At 35.5% G+C, this 20,360-nt stretch overlaps 1 protein-coding gene across 6 annotated transcripts in view; it reads left to right on the forward strand.

Annotated features, from left to right (window-relative positions):
* Positions 1-4,463: 4,463 nt before the first annotated feature.
* The window catches only part of TEX9 (testis expressed 9), a 196,674-nt gene continuing 180,777 nt past the window's right edge, over positions 4,464-20,360 (forward strand). For 2 of the 6 annotated variants that reach the window (XR_012022597.1, XM_072808733.1), the window contains exon 1: positions 4,465-4,613. Coding sequence is in view for 5 of the 6 variants with exons in the window: in XM_072808733.1 (XP_072664834.1) it covers positions 4,488-4,613 (126 nt within the window). In the remaining variant the exon portion in view is untranslated. Of the gene's footprint in view, positions 4,614-20,360 lie in introns of all 6 variants that reach the window. The other 4 variants (XM_072808738.1, XM_072808736.1, XM_072808734.1 and 1 more) reach the window with 4 other exon arrangements.

Here is a 20,360-nt window from a genome sequence, read left to right on the forward strand (position 1 = left end):
TTGTCAATTTTGTTTATTTTTTTCAAAGAACTAAGTCTTAGTTTGTTTTAATCTTTTCTATTGTTTTTCTTTTCTCCATTCTATTTATTTCTGCTTTAATCTTTACTAGCTCATTTTTTCTACTAAATTTGGGCTCAGTTTGTTCTTTTTTTTTTCTAGTTCCTTAAGGCATAGAGTTAGGTTGGTTATGTGGGATCTTTCTTGCTTTTTAATTAGACATTTACTGCTATGAATTTCTCTTGTAGAACTGCTTTTGCTGCATCCCACAGGTTCTGTGTTGTGTTTCCATTTTTGCTTGTTTTAAGGAAATTTTAAATTTCCGTTTAATTTCTTCTAGTTTTATTTTACATGTTCAGAGAAGATACTTGAATGATATTAATCTTGTTGAATTTGCTAAAACTTGTTTTGTGACCTAACATATGGTCTACCCTAGAAAATGTTCCTATGTGCTTGAGAAGAAATAATATTCTGCTGTTGTTTGACAGAATGTTCTGTATATGTCTGTTAGGTCCATTTGGTTTATAGTGTTGTTCAAATCTGTTATTTCCTTATTGATTCTCTGTCTGGGATGATCTATCCATTGTTGAATGTGGGGTGTTAAAGGCCCCAACTATTATTGTAATACTATTTTACTCCTTCTTTCTTTTTATTTTTAAATTTTTTTTTTTAGCTCTGTTAGTTTTTGCTTTATGTATTTAAGTCCTCCAATGTTAGGTACATACATATTTATAATTGTTATACCTTCTTGATGTATTGACCTTCTTTGTCTCTTTTTACCATTTTAGTTAACTCTATTTTGGTTGATATAAGTATAGCTACCCCTGCTTTTTTTTTTATTACCATTTGCTTGAAATGTCTTTTTCTATCACTTCTGTCTATGTGTGTCTGTAAGGCCATGGTGAATCTCTTGTAGACAGCATATTTTTGGATCTTGTTTTTTTTAATCCATCAGTCATTCTGTATCTTTTAAATATGGATTTTAATTCATTCATGTTTCAAATAATTATTGATAGTTATGACTTACTGTTGTTATTTTGTTGTTTTCTGATTGTTTTGTAAATCTATTGTTCCTTCTTTCTTGTCCTGCTGTTTTTTGTGTGATATTTTTGATGTTTTTTGGTTTTAGTATGCTTTGACTTCTTTATTCTGTTTTTTTTTTTTTGTGCAATGATCAGTCTTGCATAAAATATCTTAAACTTACAATGTTCTATCTTAATCAGATAACAACTTCAATTGAATTTATAAACTTTACACTTTTACTTATCCTCTTTCTCATACTTTCAGTTATTGCTGTTACAATTTATGATTTTTTGTATTGTGTAGCTAATAATAGATTGTTATAGCTATGGTTATGTTTACTACATTTTAAAGCTTTTCATCTGTAGAGTTATAAGCGAATTATGCACCACTATTACTATATTGCATAATCTAAATATGATTATATATTTATACCTTTATTAGTGAGATTTACACTAACTTTTTATGGTTTTATGATGTTGATTAGTGTTCTTTTGCTCCCACTCAAAGAATTCCCATTTAGCATTTCTTGTAAGGCAAGTTTGACGGCAATGAACTCCCTCAATTTTCTTTTGTTTGGGAAAGTCCTTATCCTTTCTTCATTTCTGAAGGACAGCTTTGCTGGGTATAGAATCTTGGTTGACAGGAGTGTTTTTTCAATATTTTGAATATGTCATCTTGGTCTCTCCTGGCCTTAAAATTTTCTTCTGAAAAATCTGCTCAAAGACTTATGGAATCCTCTTGTATATTACTTCTCTTTTCCTTTACTGCTCTTAAAAGTCTTTGTCTTTGACTTTTGACAATTTGATTTTAATGTGTCTCAGTATAGCCCTATGCAAGTTCAACCTGTTGGGGGCTTTGGGCTTCATGAAACTGGATGTCCATTTCTCTCCCCAGGTTTGGAAAGTTTTAAGCATCATTGCTTTACAATGATGTCACTTTTTCTTTTTCTTCTCCTTCTAGATTTCCCATAATGCAAATATTGGTCCCTTTTATTGTGCCCTATAATGTCCATAGGCTATCTTTACTATTTTTCATTCTTTTTCCCCCCTCCCCTAACTAGTTAATTTACAGTGTTTTATTACTTCTGAGTCACTGATTCTTTCTTCTACATGGTCAAGTTTACTTTTGAAACTCTTTATGGGATTTTTTAGTTCAGTTATTGTATTTTTTAACTCTAGGATTTGTTAATTTTTTAATAATGGTTGCTATTTCCTTGTCAAACTTCTCATTTTGTTCATTCATTGTTTTCCTAATTTCATTTATTTTTTAAAGAATTTGTTTATTTCAGAGAGAGAGAGAGGACATTGGTGGTAGGGGGAAGGATAGATGGAAAGGGAGACTCAGACTCCCCACTGAGTAGGGAGCCCAACACAGGGCTCAATCCTAGGATCCTCGAGATCATGACCTGAATCAAAGGCAAACACTTAACTGACTGAGCCACAGGCACCCCGCCTAATTTCATTTACCTGTCTATCTGTTTTCTTGTGGGTCACTAAACTTCCTTGAGATAATTATTCTGATTTTTTTTGTGTGACAGTTCATGAATCTCCAGTTCTTCAGGGTCAGTTATTAGAGCTTTATTAGTTTCCTTTGGTGGTGTTACTTTTACCTAACTTTTCATAATCTTTGATTCCTTATACTGGCATTTGTACATTTGAGTAATCTGACTCTTCTTCCAGACTTTACAGGTTTGCTTTGGCAGAGACAGTTCTTCACCAATCAGTTTAGTTTGGGTGTCTGAATGTGTCTGCTGGTAATATCCTTTGGCAGGTGGAGTCTGCTATTATGGTCTATTTGGGGGCAAGGTAACTATTAGAACTCTGGGACAGAGATGAGGAGGTGCATCATTGGTTGAGAACTGTTGGATAGGACTGCAGGCTTGGTTCCTTATCCAAGTAAGGCTATAGAATGGGCTCTACATTTGTCTGGACTTTCCAGTTAGGCTTACTAGTTGGTCTGGACTGGGTGCTATATTCAGTAATAGATGGGGCTATGAATTGCCTTCCTTGGCCTATCAGGGCAGCAGGATAGAACTCAGGGCTTGAACAGCTCATTGTTTGGGAACCAAAATCAGGCCAGAGTGTGCACTGAATTCCCTCATTGGGTGAGGCCACTGCTTTTGCTCTACATATGGGGAAGCCATGGGTTGTCCTTTCTGTTCTAGTGCTGCTGTGTAAATGGTTGTTGAATGGGCTATGCAGCATTCCATGTGCTCTGTTTAGGTTCCCTGTTCAGACAGGCCAAAGGCTATATTCAATGATGAGCAGGGCTATGAATTAGATTCCCTGCCTGGGCACAGCAAGAGAAGCCGCTTTAATGCCAGTAAAGCTCTTTGTTGTCTTAAGCCAACCTGCACCCCAAGTTCCCTGACTGAGCAGGGCCACTGTTTGTTATGTAAACTATCAGCTCTGCTCATCCGCCTCTCAGCACAAGTGCTATTGGGCCATACAGCTTCCAGGTGTTTTTGCCAACCCTTCTGGTCAGATGAGGCCAAAAAACATAGCAGGTAATGCTGTGATTCAGATCCTTACCTGGGCTAGAGGGGGAGGAACTGCTCAATTTCCCAAAGTCTCTCCAGCTGGGAGGGGCTGGGAACTCCCTTCAGCCTTGGCTATGAATTGATCCCCCTATCTGTTCACAACACCAGAATTCCCCATTCAGGGTATTTGGCTTTGCTCTGTGGATGATCAGCTGTGCTTAGCTGCCCCTTGACTTGAGTACTGCTGGGCCGCACAGCTTCCAGGAGTAGTTGCCAGTACCTCTGGTCAGATGGAGCCGGAAGGCACTCTCTACAGTGGGTGGAGCTGTGACTCACCACCTTGTCTGGGTGTGGGCAAACTGGGCTTAGCATTGAAAAAACTTCTATTTTGAGGATCCAAATCAGGTAGGTCTGCACCCTGCTGAGTTCCCTAGTCAGAGTGTGCCTCTGACTTGGTTCTGCAAATGAGCAAAGTGACTGGTTGAGATTACTACTCAGTTATTGTCTGTATGAATTTTATCTGCCAAGATCTGTGTGCTGGTTGTTGCTGGCCCCTTTCCCCTTCTCTGTCACAGCCAGATTCCCAGTGTTCATCCCCTGCAGATTTTCCTGCAGTCCCCATGTAGTGAGATCAGAGTAGGGGCTCCTGAAATGTTACCCACAGTACTGAGGGCACTAGTTGTCCCCGCTGGGTTCTCCTTTCCCATTGGAAGAACCAGAGGCTCGGGGGAAACCTCTCTGCATACTGCACTGGCTTGGGGTAGGGGCATGTTGTTGGTACTTCTCTTATCCTTCTAATGCAGTCTGTCTTGATCTCTGGTCTTGTCTCTGGTCTCTGTCTTGGTCATGATGGGGGTGCTTCAGCCTCATCCTATGTTCTAGGGTTCACTCAGTGGTGTCCTGTTCTTGTTATTCTTGGAAAGTGAGCAATAGTCAGGAACAACCTATGTCACCATCTTTGTGACATCACTTCCTATCATGAGATAGGATGTATTTGAGGAGGGAAAGAAGTCTTTGGACATGCTTCTTACGGACCTCAGGAAAGACTATTTCCTGTCTAGTAGGCCAACTTGTCTCCTTTCCTTGGATGTACTTATTTTCAGTCTTCTTTCTTGTAAGTACTTATTCCCAGCAACTTTCTATTTTTCTTTATCCTTTTTGTTCCCCCTTACTGTTACCTAAAATTAGCCAAGGGTCTACTATGGTTGATATTAGTATGTTGTTTTTCCATTTATAGTGGTTCTAGTGTATCTGTAGCCTCATTCTCAGTAAGCATAGCTCTGTAGGTTGTCTACCTTATCCTTGGCTTCCTTCTATGGCTGCCTTATAAATGGCTCTATTGTTGTAGGCCTCCATCCTTGTCACTTGTAACCCTGGGCCCCTGCTTAAAATAGGGCTCAGCTCCAACAAGAGGGCAACCAGTCCCCTGGCTAGATAGTGACCTATGAGTTAACTGAATATAAGAGCTTTACCCAAGGAGAGGTTAGTAATTATCGACAAACTAGTTCCTTTCTTGGAGAATATGAATATGTTAGAAAGAGGGTTAGACAGTGGCAATAAAAACAGTAGCTGAAAAACATGCATGAGAAGGTGGACCTCAAAAACCATTCGACCACAGCAACCAGCAGAGGCAATAAGTAAGCTGAAATTGTGCATAGACGGCTGAAAAGGCTTCCAGAAGATAAGATAGTTGCTTAGTAATGGAAGGAGCAATAGGCCTAGGGGTTGAGAGGAACTGAGTAGATTTCCTCATTGAGCTCCAGGGTAAGGAGGCACAAAAGAGGAAGATTATTGTCCAAGCACTGGGGAAATCCAGAATGACCACCCAGAAACCCAGGAATAGACATACAAGTAACCTCATAGAAACTTGAAAGACAGCTAGGCAACTAAAAATTCATTTAGATTCCAAGATAGTGCTAGCAACTGATTTATCTTCTCAGACTCCCAGGAAAAGGTACCCATTGCTCCTTTACTTTGGTGTGAATCTCATCTGAAAGGCTCAATCATATGTCAAGAACTGCATTCTATTGAAAATCTTCCCTATCCATTCCTCAGCCCACCCCCACCCTGGTTAAGTTAGCACTTTTCTCCATCCTATAGTACCTTGCATAGCCTTATGTCAGAAATATGATCATGTTATATGTTAATTGTAGGTTTGTCAATTGCTTATGTCTGCCCTTCCCAACCCTGGCTCTCAGTACTGTGAACTAACTATATGAAATCAGGAAGTATGTTTTCATTCTTCTCTATATCTTCAACATACAGGGACAACATAGTCCCTACCATAAAGTAGCTAAACAATAAATATTTATTGAATTGAGTTATTGAATTGGAGAGAGCTCCTTTTGTTTAGGCCAAAGGGAGAAAAGCAATGCCAGAAAAAAGCAGAATGGGCCCATAAGAAAATTTATTGGCTTATCCATAATAATGTAGAAACTGAGAACTTAATTAATCCATACTTAAAATTTATGTCTCCATGACTTTACAAAAATTTCCAAACCAGTCAATTTTGTCTGTTCAGTCTGACATCTGGTCCTACAATTCTCCTGGTTTTTGTTTGTTTGTTTGTTTGTTTTTAGAAAGAGAGAGAGGGGGACATGGACATGGAAGGGTAGACAGGGAGAGAGAATCTTAAGCAGACTCCATGCCCAATGTGGAGCCTAATACAGGGCTCAATCTTACAACCCTGAGATCATAACCTGAGCCAAAATCAAGGGAATCAAGAGTCAGATGCTTAACCGACTGAGCCACCCAGGTGCCCCCAATTCTCCAGTTTTAAAGGTACTTTGGTTAGCCCTGTACTTTTTAAGGAGGAGTTGCTGTGCTCTTTCAGCCTCTAGTTTCTCATCTGAATTCGGATCCATACTCTTGGGTGAGCCAGGCTTCAGGGTTTTTCTCTGGGACATCCTCTGGGCTTTGGAGCTTAGAGGCTAGGATCCTTATCCCGACTTACCCGCTTGCCACTTGTGTAGTCCCAGGCAAACTCCTAACTTCCCTTGAGCCTCAGTTTCCTAATTGATACAAGTGGGGATAAGAACAACTCCCTTGTGCAGTTAAGCCTGAAGGTTTGATGGAAAATATTTGTGAAAATACTTAACATAATGCACACAGTGAGCACCTAGTAAGAGACAAACGTGAATTTCCCTTTTTCCCCCTCTTCCTGGGGAGGTTGAAAGAAAGGTAAGGGGTGATGGTAGAGGGCAAGGGCCCCAGCAATGATAGGAACCCTGAAAACCAAAAGTTCCAGCTGCCTAGGTGCCCATGTACCACCACCTTAAAAATGAGAAAGTACAGGTTATGGCTACAAAAACACTGTGCCCCTAAGGCAGCTGCTGCAGGAGATAACCTGATCAGAGCATGAAAGGACATACACACCCTGCCAGGCTGAAATTGGGGCACAGCAAATAGTGAGATAGGCACCAATCATGGCAAGGAAAAAAATTTTTTTTACCTACAACAAACAGAAAACTTGGGAGATTCATCAAATGCTATTTCAGAAAGCTCTGGGAATGTACAGGGTTTCTGATGGCAACCTCTGGCAAATAACAACTCTAGGACTGAGAAAAGAGAAACAGAGGAAGATGTGGTATTAGTAATCTGTTGCAAAATCTCAGAGTAAACAGGAATTTTAAACATATATTCATCCCTTTTGAGATCCCTAAAGAAAGCCAAATGAAACAGCTATTCTTATTTTCAGGAATTTCAAAAACCAGGTAATGTGTGTGTGGGGGGGGGGGCGGTGCGGAGGTCAGAGTCTATGCTTTCTAGCCACTCTAGGAAGAGTTCCCTTAAATCAGCATTAAAACGGTTAAAGTTAATTTGTGATGTATTCTGAACAGGCTACTACTCAGCAGTCAAGGGATTGTGTGTAGCAGGATGGAGGTAGAGTTCCAAAACAAGATTAGCTTGATAGCCAAATTTTTCTGACTGAAAATGTTACAAATGTCACTGATTGCTGCTGCCTAATATGTCAAGTTCGCTATTAGCTGGGAAAAGTGGCTAAATCACTACAGTTCTTCTGCAACCAGTGTCTCCTTACCCTATGAAAGAACATTTTAAAAATAAGTAGACTACCCAGGCTAGTTTTGTTTTTTGTTTTTTTTTTTTTTTTTTTTTTTAGATTTTCTTTATTTATTCATCACACACACACACAGAGAGAGAGAGAGAGAGAGAGAGGCAGAAATATAGGCAGAGGAAGAAGCAGGATTCAATCCCTGGACCCTGGGATCATGCCCTGAGCTGAAGGCAGATGCTCAAATGCTGAGGCACCCACATTTCCCTACCCAATCTAGTTTTAAAGGCAAGTGACTTACGACTAAATATCCCTTTCCACTATCATTGGTGAAAGTCATTTTATCATTTTGAGTACCTTCAGAGATGTTGTTGAAGTAGGGCTTCAATTTCCTTTCTGTATCAGAGATACTCTATCTTTTAAAATGTTTTGATATAAAATGATAAGATCTTAAGTTACTACCCAGAAATAAATTATGTTTAATGATATTTTAGGAGTAAATTAAAGATTCTTATTTATGAAGATTGAATCAAGATGTCAGACTGAAGGAAACTTAATCTTTACCAAATCTTATGAAATGACAGAAAATATTGAGAGATGGGTGTGGGAAAAGGGAGAGAGAAATAATTGGTAACACGTTTGGGAACAAAAAGTGTCATCAATGTATCAGAAATTTTTAGGAGATGGTGCTATCAGACCTTGGATGAACAAATTAGAGCAATTAAACCTCAAATACTCCTAAGCTTAAGAGAGCGAGGGAGGTAGAAGCAATTTCAGGGAACCTCCAAGCTCAGAGAGAACAGATTCAGTGAATAGGGGGAGCTAATCCTCAATCCAGAAGGATTGAGACACTGCATGTGGAGCAGCTAGACTGCTGATCCCTTCCCTTTTCCTGCTTCTATTGGTCAATATATTAAAGCAGTGAGCCTGTGGGGTCATGGGAGACAAAAAACAGAATAGAAGAATGGATCTCAAGAGGGAGAGGGAGACTCATCACTCTGAAAATATTCTGCCAAGCCATATGTCTTTCCCTTTCCCAATAATCACCAGAGTCAATTCACATTAAGCAGAAATAGAGTATTAATAGGTATTCTCATTAACAAAGTACAAGAATAATCAAACACAAGAATAATCCACATTTCTAGAGGCACCAAACTCAGTAAATTCTGAAATAATACCCGAGGAAAGAGAGCTAATAAATACAATAAAATGAGAAGTATAAATTTATTTTATAAATATTATCTTAGAATTTTAAGAAAAATAAATAAAATTTATAGTTACAAGTATTACAAATATAATAATTATTCTCAAAGAGATTCAGGATGTTATTACATCCATAAAAATGAGGCAAACAATGATGTTAGAGATTAGAAACATGATTTTTGAAATAAAAGCCTTAATAGATATGCGTCATAGAATCTTCTTGAAAGTATGACTATAGGATGAACTTTAATAAAATAAATAAGGAATCCAAGAAAGGTGAAGATGTTCAAGAAACCGTGGAGAGAAAATAAATTATTTGATGTGTAGTTATCTAAATATAGTATATGTCTAAAAATCGGTAACATAAAATTAAAATTTAGATTAGATATTGGCAAACTTTTTCTGTTAAACACCAGAGAGTAAATATTCTTTGCTTGTGGTTCATGCAGTCTCTGCTACAACTACTTAGCTCTACTGCTATAGACCGAAAGCAGCCAGAGATAATATGTAATTGAATGGTCATGAGTATGTTCCAATAAAACGTTATTTACAAAACAGGCAATGAGACAGATTTGGCCTGCAGGCCAAACCCATTCTAGATGGTTGCAACATAAAGACATCAGAGACAAGGCATGATGAAGAGATAAGAGGGAAGTTCTAAAAGCATGATAAAAAATACATGCACACATACAAACAGATGGCAGGAATAAAGTCAAATCATCAATAATCATGTGACAGTGGATATAATATATGACAAATGGAATAAATTTCTTCAACAAAGATAGAGAATATCAAATTTAGTAGAACAACAACACATATAGCTATAAGCTATTTAGAAGAACCACATCTAAAAAGATTGAAAATAAAAGCAAATGCAAAGATATGTCAGGCAAGTACAAAAAGTAGCAAATATGTAACAATGTTAGACAAAAAAAATGCAGAAAATTTAACAAGATAAAGAACATTCTTATTGATGAAAGAAACAATTCCAATGTTGGTAAATTGAACACCAATAAAAAATAAATTAAAAAAAAGAAACAATTCCATAAGAAGCTTTATTAATAATGAACTTTAATAATTCTAACAATATAAAATCAAAAGTTATGCTTAAAATTTATAAAGTAAAAACTGATAGAAATATAAATAGGAATGAAAATGCATAGCCATTTTGGAAGACTTCCACACACCTCAGATAAAGTAAGAGTGTAGGGAAAAAAAGTAGGACAGATAAAGTAGGAAAAAAGCAAGGATAAAAAGTATTTGAATAACACAATAAAGAAGCTTGATTGAATAATTAGAAAGGGTTTTGTACACAATAAATGGTGAATGCACAATCTTTTCAAACACATGTGCAACATTAACTAGCCGATAAAACACAAAGACAATGTTAATAAATTCCCAGGTAAGAAATCATTCAGATCACATTCTTTGATCACACTGCAATAAAATTTGGAATTAATAATGCGATACAATTTTATAAACTTGGAAATTAAAAGCCATTCCTTCAAGTAACTTTAAATAACTTTAATAAAAAAGAATTTTAGGGATCCCTGGGTGGTGCAGCGGTTTGGCGCCTGCCTTTGGCCCAGGGCGCGATCCTGGAGACCCGGGATCAAATCCCACATCGGGCTCCCGGTGCATGGAGCCTGCTTCTCCCTCTGCCTGTGTCTCTGCCTCTCTCTCTCTCACTGTGTGCCTATCATAAATAAATAAATTAAAAAAATTTAAAAAAAAAAAAAAAAAAAAAAAAAAAGAATTTTAAAGAAAGTTATCAAACTGCTCAGAAATAACAATACCTAAGGTTTATTAAACATTACTATACAACCAGCTTTGTGTTACATGATCTACATGGATTGTCTCATTTTATTATCATGATAATCCTGAGAGGTTGATTCCATTATCATCTCATTTCCCAGATGAGGAACTGAAACACAAAGCTCTATTAAATAGCCTGCTTAAGGGAACACAATCTATAAATGACAGAGTTGGGATTTGAACCTAGATAGTGTGGTCTGGAGCCAGTATATTGACCACTACAAGAAGGATAGTAAGATCATTACAATTCAAAATCTATATATACTCAGAGAAAATGCATAATCTTGAATGCCTACATAAGAAAAGAAAGATTGAATAGAAAAAAAGAAAGAAAGAAGAAAGAAAGAAAGAAAGAAAGAAAGAAAGAAAGAAAGAAAGAAAGAAGAAAAGAAAGAAAGAAAGAAAGAAAGAAAGAAAGAAAGAAAGAAAGAAAGATTGAATAGAAGTAAATCTTGCATACAGCTCAAGAGGCTAGTGGAAGAAAAATTAAACTATAGAAGGAAGGCCTTACTAAAGAAAAAAACAGAAATGAATGAAATAGAGTGAAGTAAATACAGATAAATTAAAATCTGATTTTTAAAAAAGAATCAAAAATGTTAAAAATCTAGAATATCTTATCAAGGTAAGTGATAGAGAATTATCAACAAAAGAAATGAAGAGGGGCATAACTATGAGGAGGGTATGGAGTATACTCTTAAAAATCTGAGATAAATGGTGAACTTAAGGTAATAAATTAGAAAAATCTAGATAAAATAATTTCTAGAAAATATAAAATCAAAGTTGATCCAAGAGGAGATAGGCACCTTAAAAGAACAAATTAACAGTGAAACATTGAGAAAGTTCTCATAAAAAGTTACCAAACACAGATAGTTCTGTAAGCATAGAACAAATAATCCCTGTGCTAAATTAATTAACCCAAAGTTTGGGAAAAATAAAAAGTTTTCTAATTCATTTGCATTCGGGCTGACATGGCTTGGATATTAAAACTGAACAAAGAAAGCATATACTCATTTATGAACACAAATACAGAAATCCTAAGTGTTAGCAAAATGAATCCAGAAATGTGTTTTTTAGATTAATACATTTATATAGAAATGTAGAAAAATCATAACTAAGTAGAATTTATCCAAGATAGTCAAAGCTGATTCAAAATTCAGAATATATTAATGTAAATCATATGCTCAAAGAAAAAATGATATAATTCTCTTAAGAGATGCCAAAAAGCATTTATACAATTTGACATCTATTTTTTATTAGAAATAAAACCACTTTAGCAAACCAGAAGTAGGAGAAACTTCTCTATTTGAATGAAAAATATCTGCGTACAAAAGCATCCTGCCTCATCATAAAATATTAGAGGTTTTTCCACTAAAGTTTTTCAATGCTGTTTTGAGAGTCCTAGCCAGTGCCGTGGGATGAGAAAAAGAACAGTTAAAGGTGACAAACCAGGAGACAATATTTTCAACTTGTTTTTGAATACATTTTATTAAATGTAATAAACACCAAAAAATCAACAAGAAAATATAAACAACCTAATAGAAACATGTATGAAGGATATAAATAGTCACTCCAGTAGGAAGAAATATGAATAATGAATAGACATGTAGTTTTTTAAATTGAAGTATATTTGACACACAATGTTACATTAGTTTCAGGTGTATAACTTAGTGATTCAGCATCTCTATACCTTATGCTATGCTCATCATAAAGGTAGCTATCATCTGTCACCATAGAATGTTATTACCGTATCATTGATTATATTCTTTGTTGCTATACCTTTCAATCCCATGCCTTATTCATTTCGTAACTGAAGACCTGTACTCCTCCTCCCCTTTACCCATTTTGCCTACCCTCCCTGCCCATCCCTTCTGGCAATCATCAGTTCATTCTCTGTATTTATGGTTCTGTTTCTGCTTTCTGTTTGTTTTGTTTTTTAGGTTTGACATAAAGTAAAACCATTTGATATTTGTCTTTGACTTAAGTCATATAATTTTTTTTAAAGATTTTATTTATTTATTCATGAGAGACACAGAGAGAGAGAGAGAGCCAGAGACACAGACAGAGGGAAAGCAGGCTCCATGCAGGGAGCCCCATGTGGGACTCAACCTCGGGGCCCCAGCATCACACCCTGGGCCAAAGGCAGCACTAAACTGCTGAGCCATCTGGGCTGCCCTAAGTCATATAATTTTAAGTAACAGTGAATTGCTTTTTTTTCTCTTACCCTTAGAACTAGCAAAATTTTAAAAGATTGATAATATTTATGTACCCCTGAAACTAATGTTACACTGTGTGTTAACTAACTGGAATTTAAAAACTATTTTAAAAGGTTGATAATATTTAGTGCCTATAAAGATGTGAGGAGCCAGGTATTTTTATGTACACTTGGCCAGAATGTAATTTGTAAGGCTTTCTGAGAAAGCAATTGGTAGAATTTACCAAAGCTTTTACTCTACAATTTTCTTTTACTCAGTAACTTTGTTTCTATAATTTTAGCCAAAATAAATTAATTTTTCATAGTGTACCACAAAGTACTTGTTTATGTGCACAAAGAAAACTTAAGAATGTTTGGTGCACCATTGTTTTCAATGGTGAAAAAAATAGGAATAATCTAAATTTCTACTAGTTGGAAAATTACTGAATTAATTATGTTACCTTGATATTACAAACTTTGTGTACCTTTAAAAAAAATGAGACTGATCTGCACTAGATATAGAAAGAGCTTTAGATGTATTTTTAGGGTAAAAATAAAATTATAGAATTATTGTGAAGCATTAATGTATATTTTTAAAATGTTACTATACATTGGCATATATTTATGCATATAAATGCATAAAAATTGATTTGGATTTTTGATTGATTATTGATTATACAATCAATTGATTGTAACACTTGATTAAACACTTGATTATTTTCTTTAGGGAAGACAGCAGAAATGAAGATAGGATTAACATTTCACTCTATGTCTTTCAGTGTTTGAATCTTTTAGTGCAAATATATTCATTTAGGGGCACGTGGGTGGCTCAGATGGTTAAGTCTCTGCCTTCGCCTCAGGTCATGATCTCTGGGTCCTGAGATGGAGCCCCACATCAAGCTCCTGACTCAGCAGAGAGTCTATTTCTCCCTCTTCCTCTGCCTCTCCCCCAACTTGTTCGTACGCTGTCTCTCAAATGAATTAATAAAATCTTTATTAAAAAAAAGAAAATATATTCATTTAATTTCTGTGATTGAAAAATGTGGGTTTTTTTTTTTTTTGCGTTTTGACATACTGAAACTAAAATGCACAAATTGTAAGTATATATAGCCCAAGTGAATTTTTACATTGGTTAATCACGTAACCACTGTCTAGATCAAGATGTAGAATATTGGTGCCCAGAATGCTCCATTATGCTCCTCCATTGTACACACCACCATAGATTATTTTGCCTGTATGAAATTCATAGAAATAGAATGATACAGTTTGTTCTAGTTTTGTGCCTGGGTTTTTTGGTTTAGTATCATGTCTGTTATACTCATCCATGTTATCAGTTCTTTTTAACTGCTTGCTATTTACAGGCTATTATGAAGAAATCTGCTATGACAGTTTTGTACATGCCTTTTGTGGGACATGTTCATGCATTTTCTCTTATATACCAAGTGTTAGAACTGGCAGGTCATAGGGAAGGCTTTAGTAGACCCCAGTGATTCAAAGAAGTTGTAACAATTTTTTCTCCAATTGATAACGTATGAAAGTTTTAGTTCTAGTTGCTCCATATCCTGACCACCACTTCATATTGTCAGTCTTTTTAATTTTAGCCATGCTGAGTATGCTGATATTTTATTATGGCTTTATTTTTGTTTGCATTTCCCTGATGACTGATCATAAAGAACATCTTTTCAGAATCTTATGTCCATGCTTAGTAAACTCCTCTGCAAAATGTCTCCTTAAGTTTATTGCTCATTTTGTGTGAGCTGTTTATCTTCATTGATTATCTTTTTCTTATCAGGTTGTAGGTATTCCTTAGATATTGTGGCTATGAGTGATTTGTTGGATACATATGCTGTATATATGATTTGTGTGTATATATATGTATATATATACAAGGATACATGTGCATATATATCACAAATATCTTTGTGTTTTAGGCTATGTCTTGCTGTTTGACTCTTTTAATGCTGTCTTTTGAGAAGTAGAATTTCAGAACTTTATCAACCTTTTATGGTTCATGTTTTTTTTGGGGGGGTCTTATTTAAGAAATCACTGTTTACCCCAAGGTCATAAAATTCTTCTGTTATCTTCCAGGACAGGGGTCAGCAAATTATGCCCATGTGGTAAAGTTTTTGTATATATTTTATTGGAACACAGCCATTCCCATTCATTTATATATTGTCTAAGGATTCTCTTGTGCTAGAACAACAGAGTAGTGTAGTTGCAACAAAGATTGTGTCACCCACAGTCAAAAATATTGACTTAAAAAAAATTTACCAACCCCCATTCTAGAAAATTACTGATTTCCTTTAATATTAGGTCTGTAATCCAATTGAAATTAATTTTTGTAAGTGGTGTAAAGTAGTGTTAAGGTCTGTTTGTTCCATCTGAATTATCTAGTTGCTTCAGCATCACTTATTGAAAAAAAATCTTATTATCATAAAATTACAGTGACACCTTTGTTGTACATCAGCTTACTGTATATATGTGGGCCTATTTCTGGACTCTTTTCTGTTCCATTTATCTGTCTATTTATCTGTCTATTTATCTGTCTATTTTTATCATGAACTAGTGGTTAATGTAATTGGATGCCTTTTTACATCTGTTGAGGTAATCATGACTTCCACTTTCATTACCTTAATGAGGTGAATTATACTAACTTTCATAATTCAAACCATTTTTTTATTCCTAGAATAAGCCAATTTAGTCACGACATATTACCTTTTTAGCATATTCTCTGGATTTGCTTTTCTAATATTTTGCTCTAATTTGTGTCTGTTAATAAGAAATATTGTTCTGTAATTTTCTTGTTATATTTTTGTATCAGAGTTATGCTGGACTCATAAATGAGTAAATGTTCTCTCTCTATTCCTTGAAGAAATCATGTAAGATTAGTTCTATTTCTTTCTTAAATATTCCAATAATTCACCACTAAAGGCCTCTAGTCTTGACATTTTCTTTGGGGATATGTTTTTAATTGTAGATTTAATATATTTAACAGCTATTTAGATTTTTTCTGATTTTTCTTGTGTCAATTTAGATAAATCGTGATCTTCCAGGCTGGATGGCTCCGTTGGTTAAGCCTCTGACTCTTGATTTCAACTCAGGTCATGATCTCAGGGTACTGGGATCAAGCCCTGCATGGGGCTGTGCACTCAATGAAGAGTCAGCTTGAGGATTCTCTCCCTCTTCTTCTGTACCTCCCCTTGCTTACACTCTCCTTCTAAAATAAATAAGGAAATCCTCCATTTTATTTAGGTTGTCACATTTATTTGTATAAAACTGTTCATAAAGATCTTGCAAAGAGTCTATTAAATTCATTGATAGGGATCCCTGGGTGGTACAGCGGTTTGGCGCCTGCCTTTGGCCCAGGGCGCGATCCTGGAGGCCTGGGATCGAGTCCCACGTTGGGCTCCTGGTGCATGGAGCCTGCTTCTCCCTCTGCCTGTGTCTCTGCCTCTCTCTCTCTCTCTGTGACTACCATAAATTAAAAAAAAAAAAAAAATTAAAAAAAAATTCATTGATATTCTAAAAGAAAAAAACTTTTGACTATGTTGAGTTTTCTCCATTTTATGTCAGCTTTCTATTTTATCAATTTTTGTTTTCATTGTTATTAATTTCCTTCTATTTTCTATTCTTTTTCTACTTCTTAAGATGGTAACTTAGAAATTGATTTTTTTCCTAATATATGTATTTAAAGTAATTTTTCTTTTAAGCACTGTGAATTGATTGGTCCGATCAAGAGAGAGAAATCACACAGCAATTTTAAAAAGTTTAATATAAAGAATTATTAACCATATCAGTGGATTGGAGTAATGATGGTTTGGTTAGCAAAAGGTAAAGAAGATTCTACATCTACTACCTCTAGAATGAAATAGCACACCTAAGAGAGAGGCCCCTTCAAGGCCTAAGATGCAGACCTTGCTGTGGAAGGTTGCTGTGGCTCACTGAATGTCAGAGAAGTTCTTATGGCACCATAGTGCTAAAGTGTGCTGGAAATCCACCTTCTGAGTTGCCAGGGAAACTCTTAGCAGCAGGCACTGTTATAAAGCTAATCAAGGAAGGTCTAGGAGAAGCTGCTGGCCACTGTGAACTGCAGAAGCCTAGTGCTGGGGAAAGTAATGTGTCCTAGAGAAGCTTGCCCAGCAAGCATACCAGGATGAGGAAGCAAAAACATGTTCTTCCTGCAATGTGTTTCCAGTGCCCTCTAATGACAAAGTACAGCCACCAAGGAAAAATATTTAAAGGGCCCAAACCTGTTTACACAAAGCTGGCAAATAGGTGGAATTTGGAGCTGAGAGGCAAAAAATAGTAAATAACACACTACCTTTGCCACATCCCATGAAATTTAATATGCTGAATATTTATTATCTAATTGTCATTGTGCTTTCTTGAATACTGGTTATTTAGAAGAACATTGCTTCATTGTCAAATATTTTCAGATTTTTAAAGTTATCTTTCTATTAATTGATTTCTAGTTTCATTTCACTATGGTCCAAGAAGCTCCCTATATGATTGTAATCTTTCCAAGTTTGTTCAGACTCCTTTTACGATTGTATATAGTATATTTTGGTAAATATTTCATCTGTACTGGAATGTGCTTTCTGCAGTTGCTGAGTGTAGTAATATATATAAGTACATTCAGATGTATATAAAGTAGGTCAAATTTGTTAGTAATTTTGTTCAGATTTCTATATAATGTATGATTTTTGTTATCTAGTCATTCTATGGGACATAATACACCAAAAGTAGGTATATTAAAATATGATTGGGATTCTATTTCTCCTTTACTCTTCTATTAATGTTTATATACACTGTTTGAAGCTGTGTTAATATAGACATAAAAATTTAGGATTGTTAAAAAAAATTAGGATTGTTGTATCTTCCTGTTGAGTTGCCTCCTTTATCTTTATGAAATGCCGCCCTTTATCCATGGTATATTTCTTGCTTAAAGGTAACTTTGTCTGTTATTAATATAACCACACAAGCTATTTTTAAGCTACTGTTTGCATGCTCTATCATTTCCATTCTTTTGCTTTCAATTTTTGTACTTACATATAAGGCTTAACAACATACACTTGAGTTGTTTTTTAAAATCCAGTCTCAAAACAAATCCAGTCTGAAAATCTTTGCCTTTGATTTAGAAGTCTTTTTAGTCCATTTGTACTTCATATAATTACTCATATAATAATTTTAAGTTTACCATTTTGCTTGCATTTTCCCTCTTCTCTGTTCTTTCTCCTCTCCTTTTCTACTTTTTTTTTGGGGGGGGGGTTATTATATCATTATTTTATATTACTTCTTTTATCAACTTTTCTTAAATTCAGGCTTATTGAGGAATAATTTCCATATAATAAAATTCATAATTTTTAGTGGAATCATATAGTATATGGCATTTTGAGTTTGACTTCTATTATTTAACATTACCCATTTCAGATTCATTTATGTTGTTGTATAAGTCATTTGTTCTTTTTTATTGCTATGTAGTAATTGATTGCATGAACATACCAGTTTGTTTATTCATTCACCAGGTGAAAGTTATTTGAGTTGTTTCCACTTTTAGTCTGATATGAATAATTCATTTGACTTGTTACCAATTACTGGTGATTTTGAATAATGTTGCTATGAACATTCATGTGCAGATTTTTGTGAGAACATGTTTTCTTTTTACTTGGTGAACACCTAGGAGTCAGATTACTGTGAACTGAACACTTATTTCCAAAGTAGTCATACCATTTTTTTTTATTACCACCAATAATGTATTGAATGATTCACATCTTCATCAACCACTGGTATTATCAGTTTTTTTGTTTGCCATTCCAACAGATGTGTAGTGGAATCTCATTGTGGTTTTAATTCACATTTTCTTAAGGACTGCTGATGTAAAATATCTTTTTATGTGCTTACTTATAATCTATGTCTGTTTTGATAAACTATCTGCTCAAATCTTTCACCAAGTTTTTTTTTCTGAGTTGTTTTCTTTTAAGAATTTTTTTATATATTTAGGACATGAGCCCTTTAGCTGATATGTGTTTTTCAAATATTTTTCTCCCAGTCTGTCACTTATCTTTTTATTTTATTATCATGGTCTTTGGAGTGTTGACATTTTTTATTTTGATGGAAAAAAGTATCCATTTTTTATTTTATCATTTGTGAAATTATAATTATTTTTTTATTGAAGTTCAACTTCCCAACATATAGTATGCTCATCCCATCACTTGCCCTCCTCAGTGCCCGTCATCCAGTTACCCCATTCCCCCACTCACCTCCCCTTCCACAACCCTTTGTTCATTTCCAGAGTTAGGAGTCACTCATGGTTTGTCTCCTGTCCCTTATAATCCCTTTCACTATTTCTTATATTCCCCATATGAGTCAAACCATGATGATTGTCCTGATTGACTTATTTCACTCAGCATAATACCCTCCAGTTCCAATCACATCGAAGCAAATGGTGGGTATTCATCCTTTCTTATGGTTGAATAATATTCCTTTGTATATATGTATATATATACCACATCTTCTTTATCCATTCATCTGTTGAAGGACACTGAGGCTCCTTCCACAGTTTGGCTATTGTGGACATTGCTGCTATAAACATTGGGATTCAGGTGTCCCAGCATTTCACTGCATCTGTATCTTTGGGGTAAATACCCAGTAGTGCAGTTGCTGGGCTGTAGGGTAGCTCTATTTTTAACTCTTCAAGGAACCTCCACACTGTTTACCAGAGTGGTTGTACCAGTTCACATTCCCACCAACAGTGCAAGAGGGTTCCCTTTTCTCCACATCTCCAACATTTGTTGTTTCCTGTCTTGTTAATTTCCACCATTCTCACTGGTGTGAGGTGGTATCTCTTTTTGGGTTCATTTTGAATTTTCCTGATGGCAGGTGATGTGGAACATTTTCTCATGTACTTGTTGGCCATGTGTATGTCTTCTTTGGTGAAATTTCTATTCATGTTTTTTGCCCATTTCATGATTGTATTGTTTGTTTCTTGGGTATCAAGTTTAATAAGTTCTTCATAGATCTTGGATACTAGCCTTTTATCTGATATGTCATTTGCAAATATCTTGTCCCATTCTGTGGGTTGTCTTTTAGTGTTTTTTATTGTTTCTTTTGCTGTGCAGAAGCTTTTGATTCTGATTAAGTCCCAGTAGTTTATTTTTGCTTATGTTTCCTTTGCCTTCATAGATGTATCTTGCAAGAAGTTACTGTGGCCAAGTTCAAAAAGGGTGTTACCTGCGTTCTCCTCTAGGATTTTGATGGATTCTTGTCTCACATTTAGATCTTTCATCCATTTTGAGTTTATCTTTGCGTATGATATAAGAATATGGTCCAGTTACATTATTCTGCATGTAGCTGTCCAATTTTCGCAGCACCACTTATTGAATAGACTGTTCTTTTTCTAGTGAATATTCTTTCCTGCTTTGTTGAAGATGAGTTGACCATAGAGTTGAGGGCCCATTTCTGGGTTCTATATTCTGTTCGATTGATCTCTGTGTCTGTTTTTGTGCCAGTATCACACTGTCTTGATGATTATAGCTTTGTAGTACAGTTTCACATCTGACATTGTGATGCCCCCAGCTTTGGTTTTCTTTTTCAATATTTCCCTGGCTATTCAGGGTCTTTTCTGATTCCACACAAACCTT

This window comes from Canis lupus, chromosome 32 (assembly GCF_048164855.1).
Source record: "Canis lupus baileyi chromosome 32, mCanLup2.hap1, whole genome shotgun sequence".
NCBI lineage: Eukaryota > Metazoa > Chordata > Mammalia > Carnivora > Canidae > Canis > Canis lupus.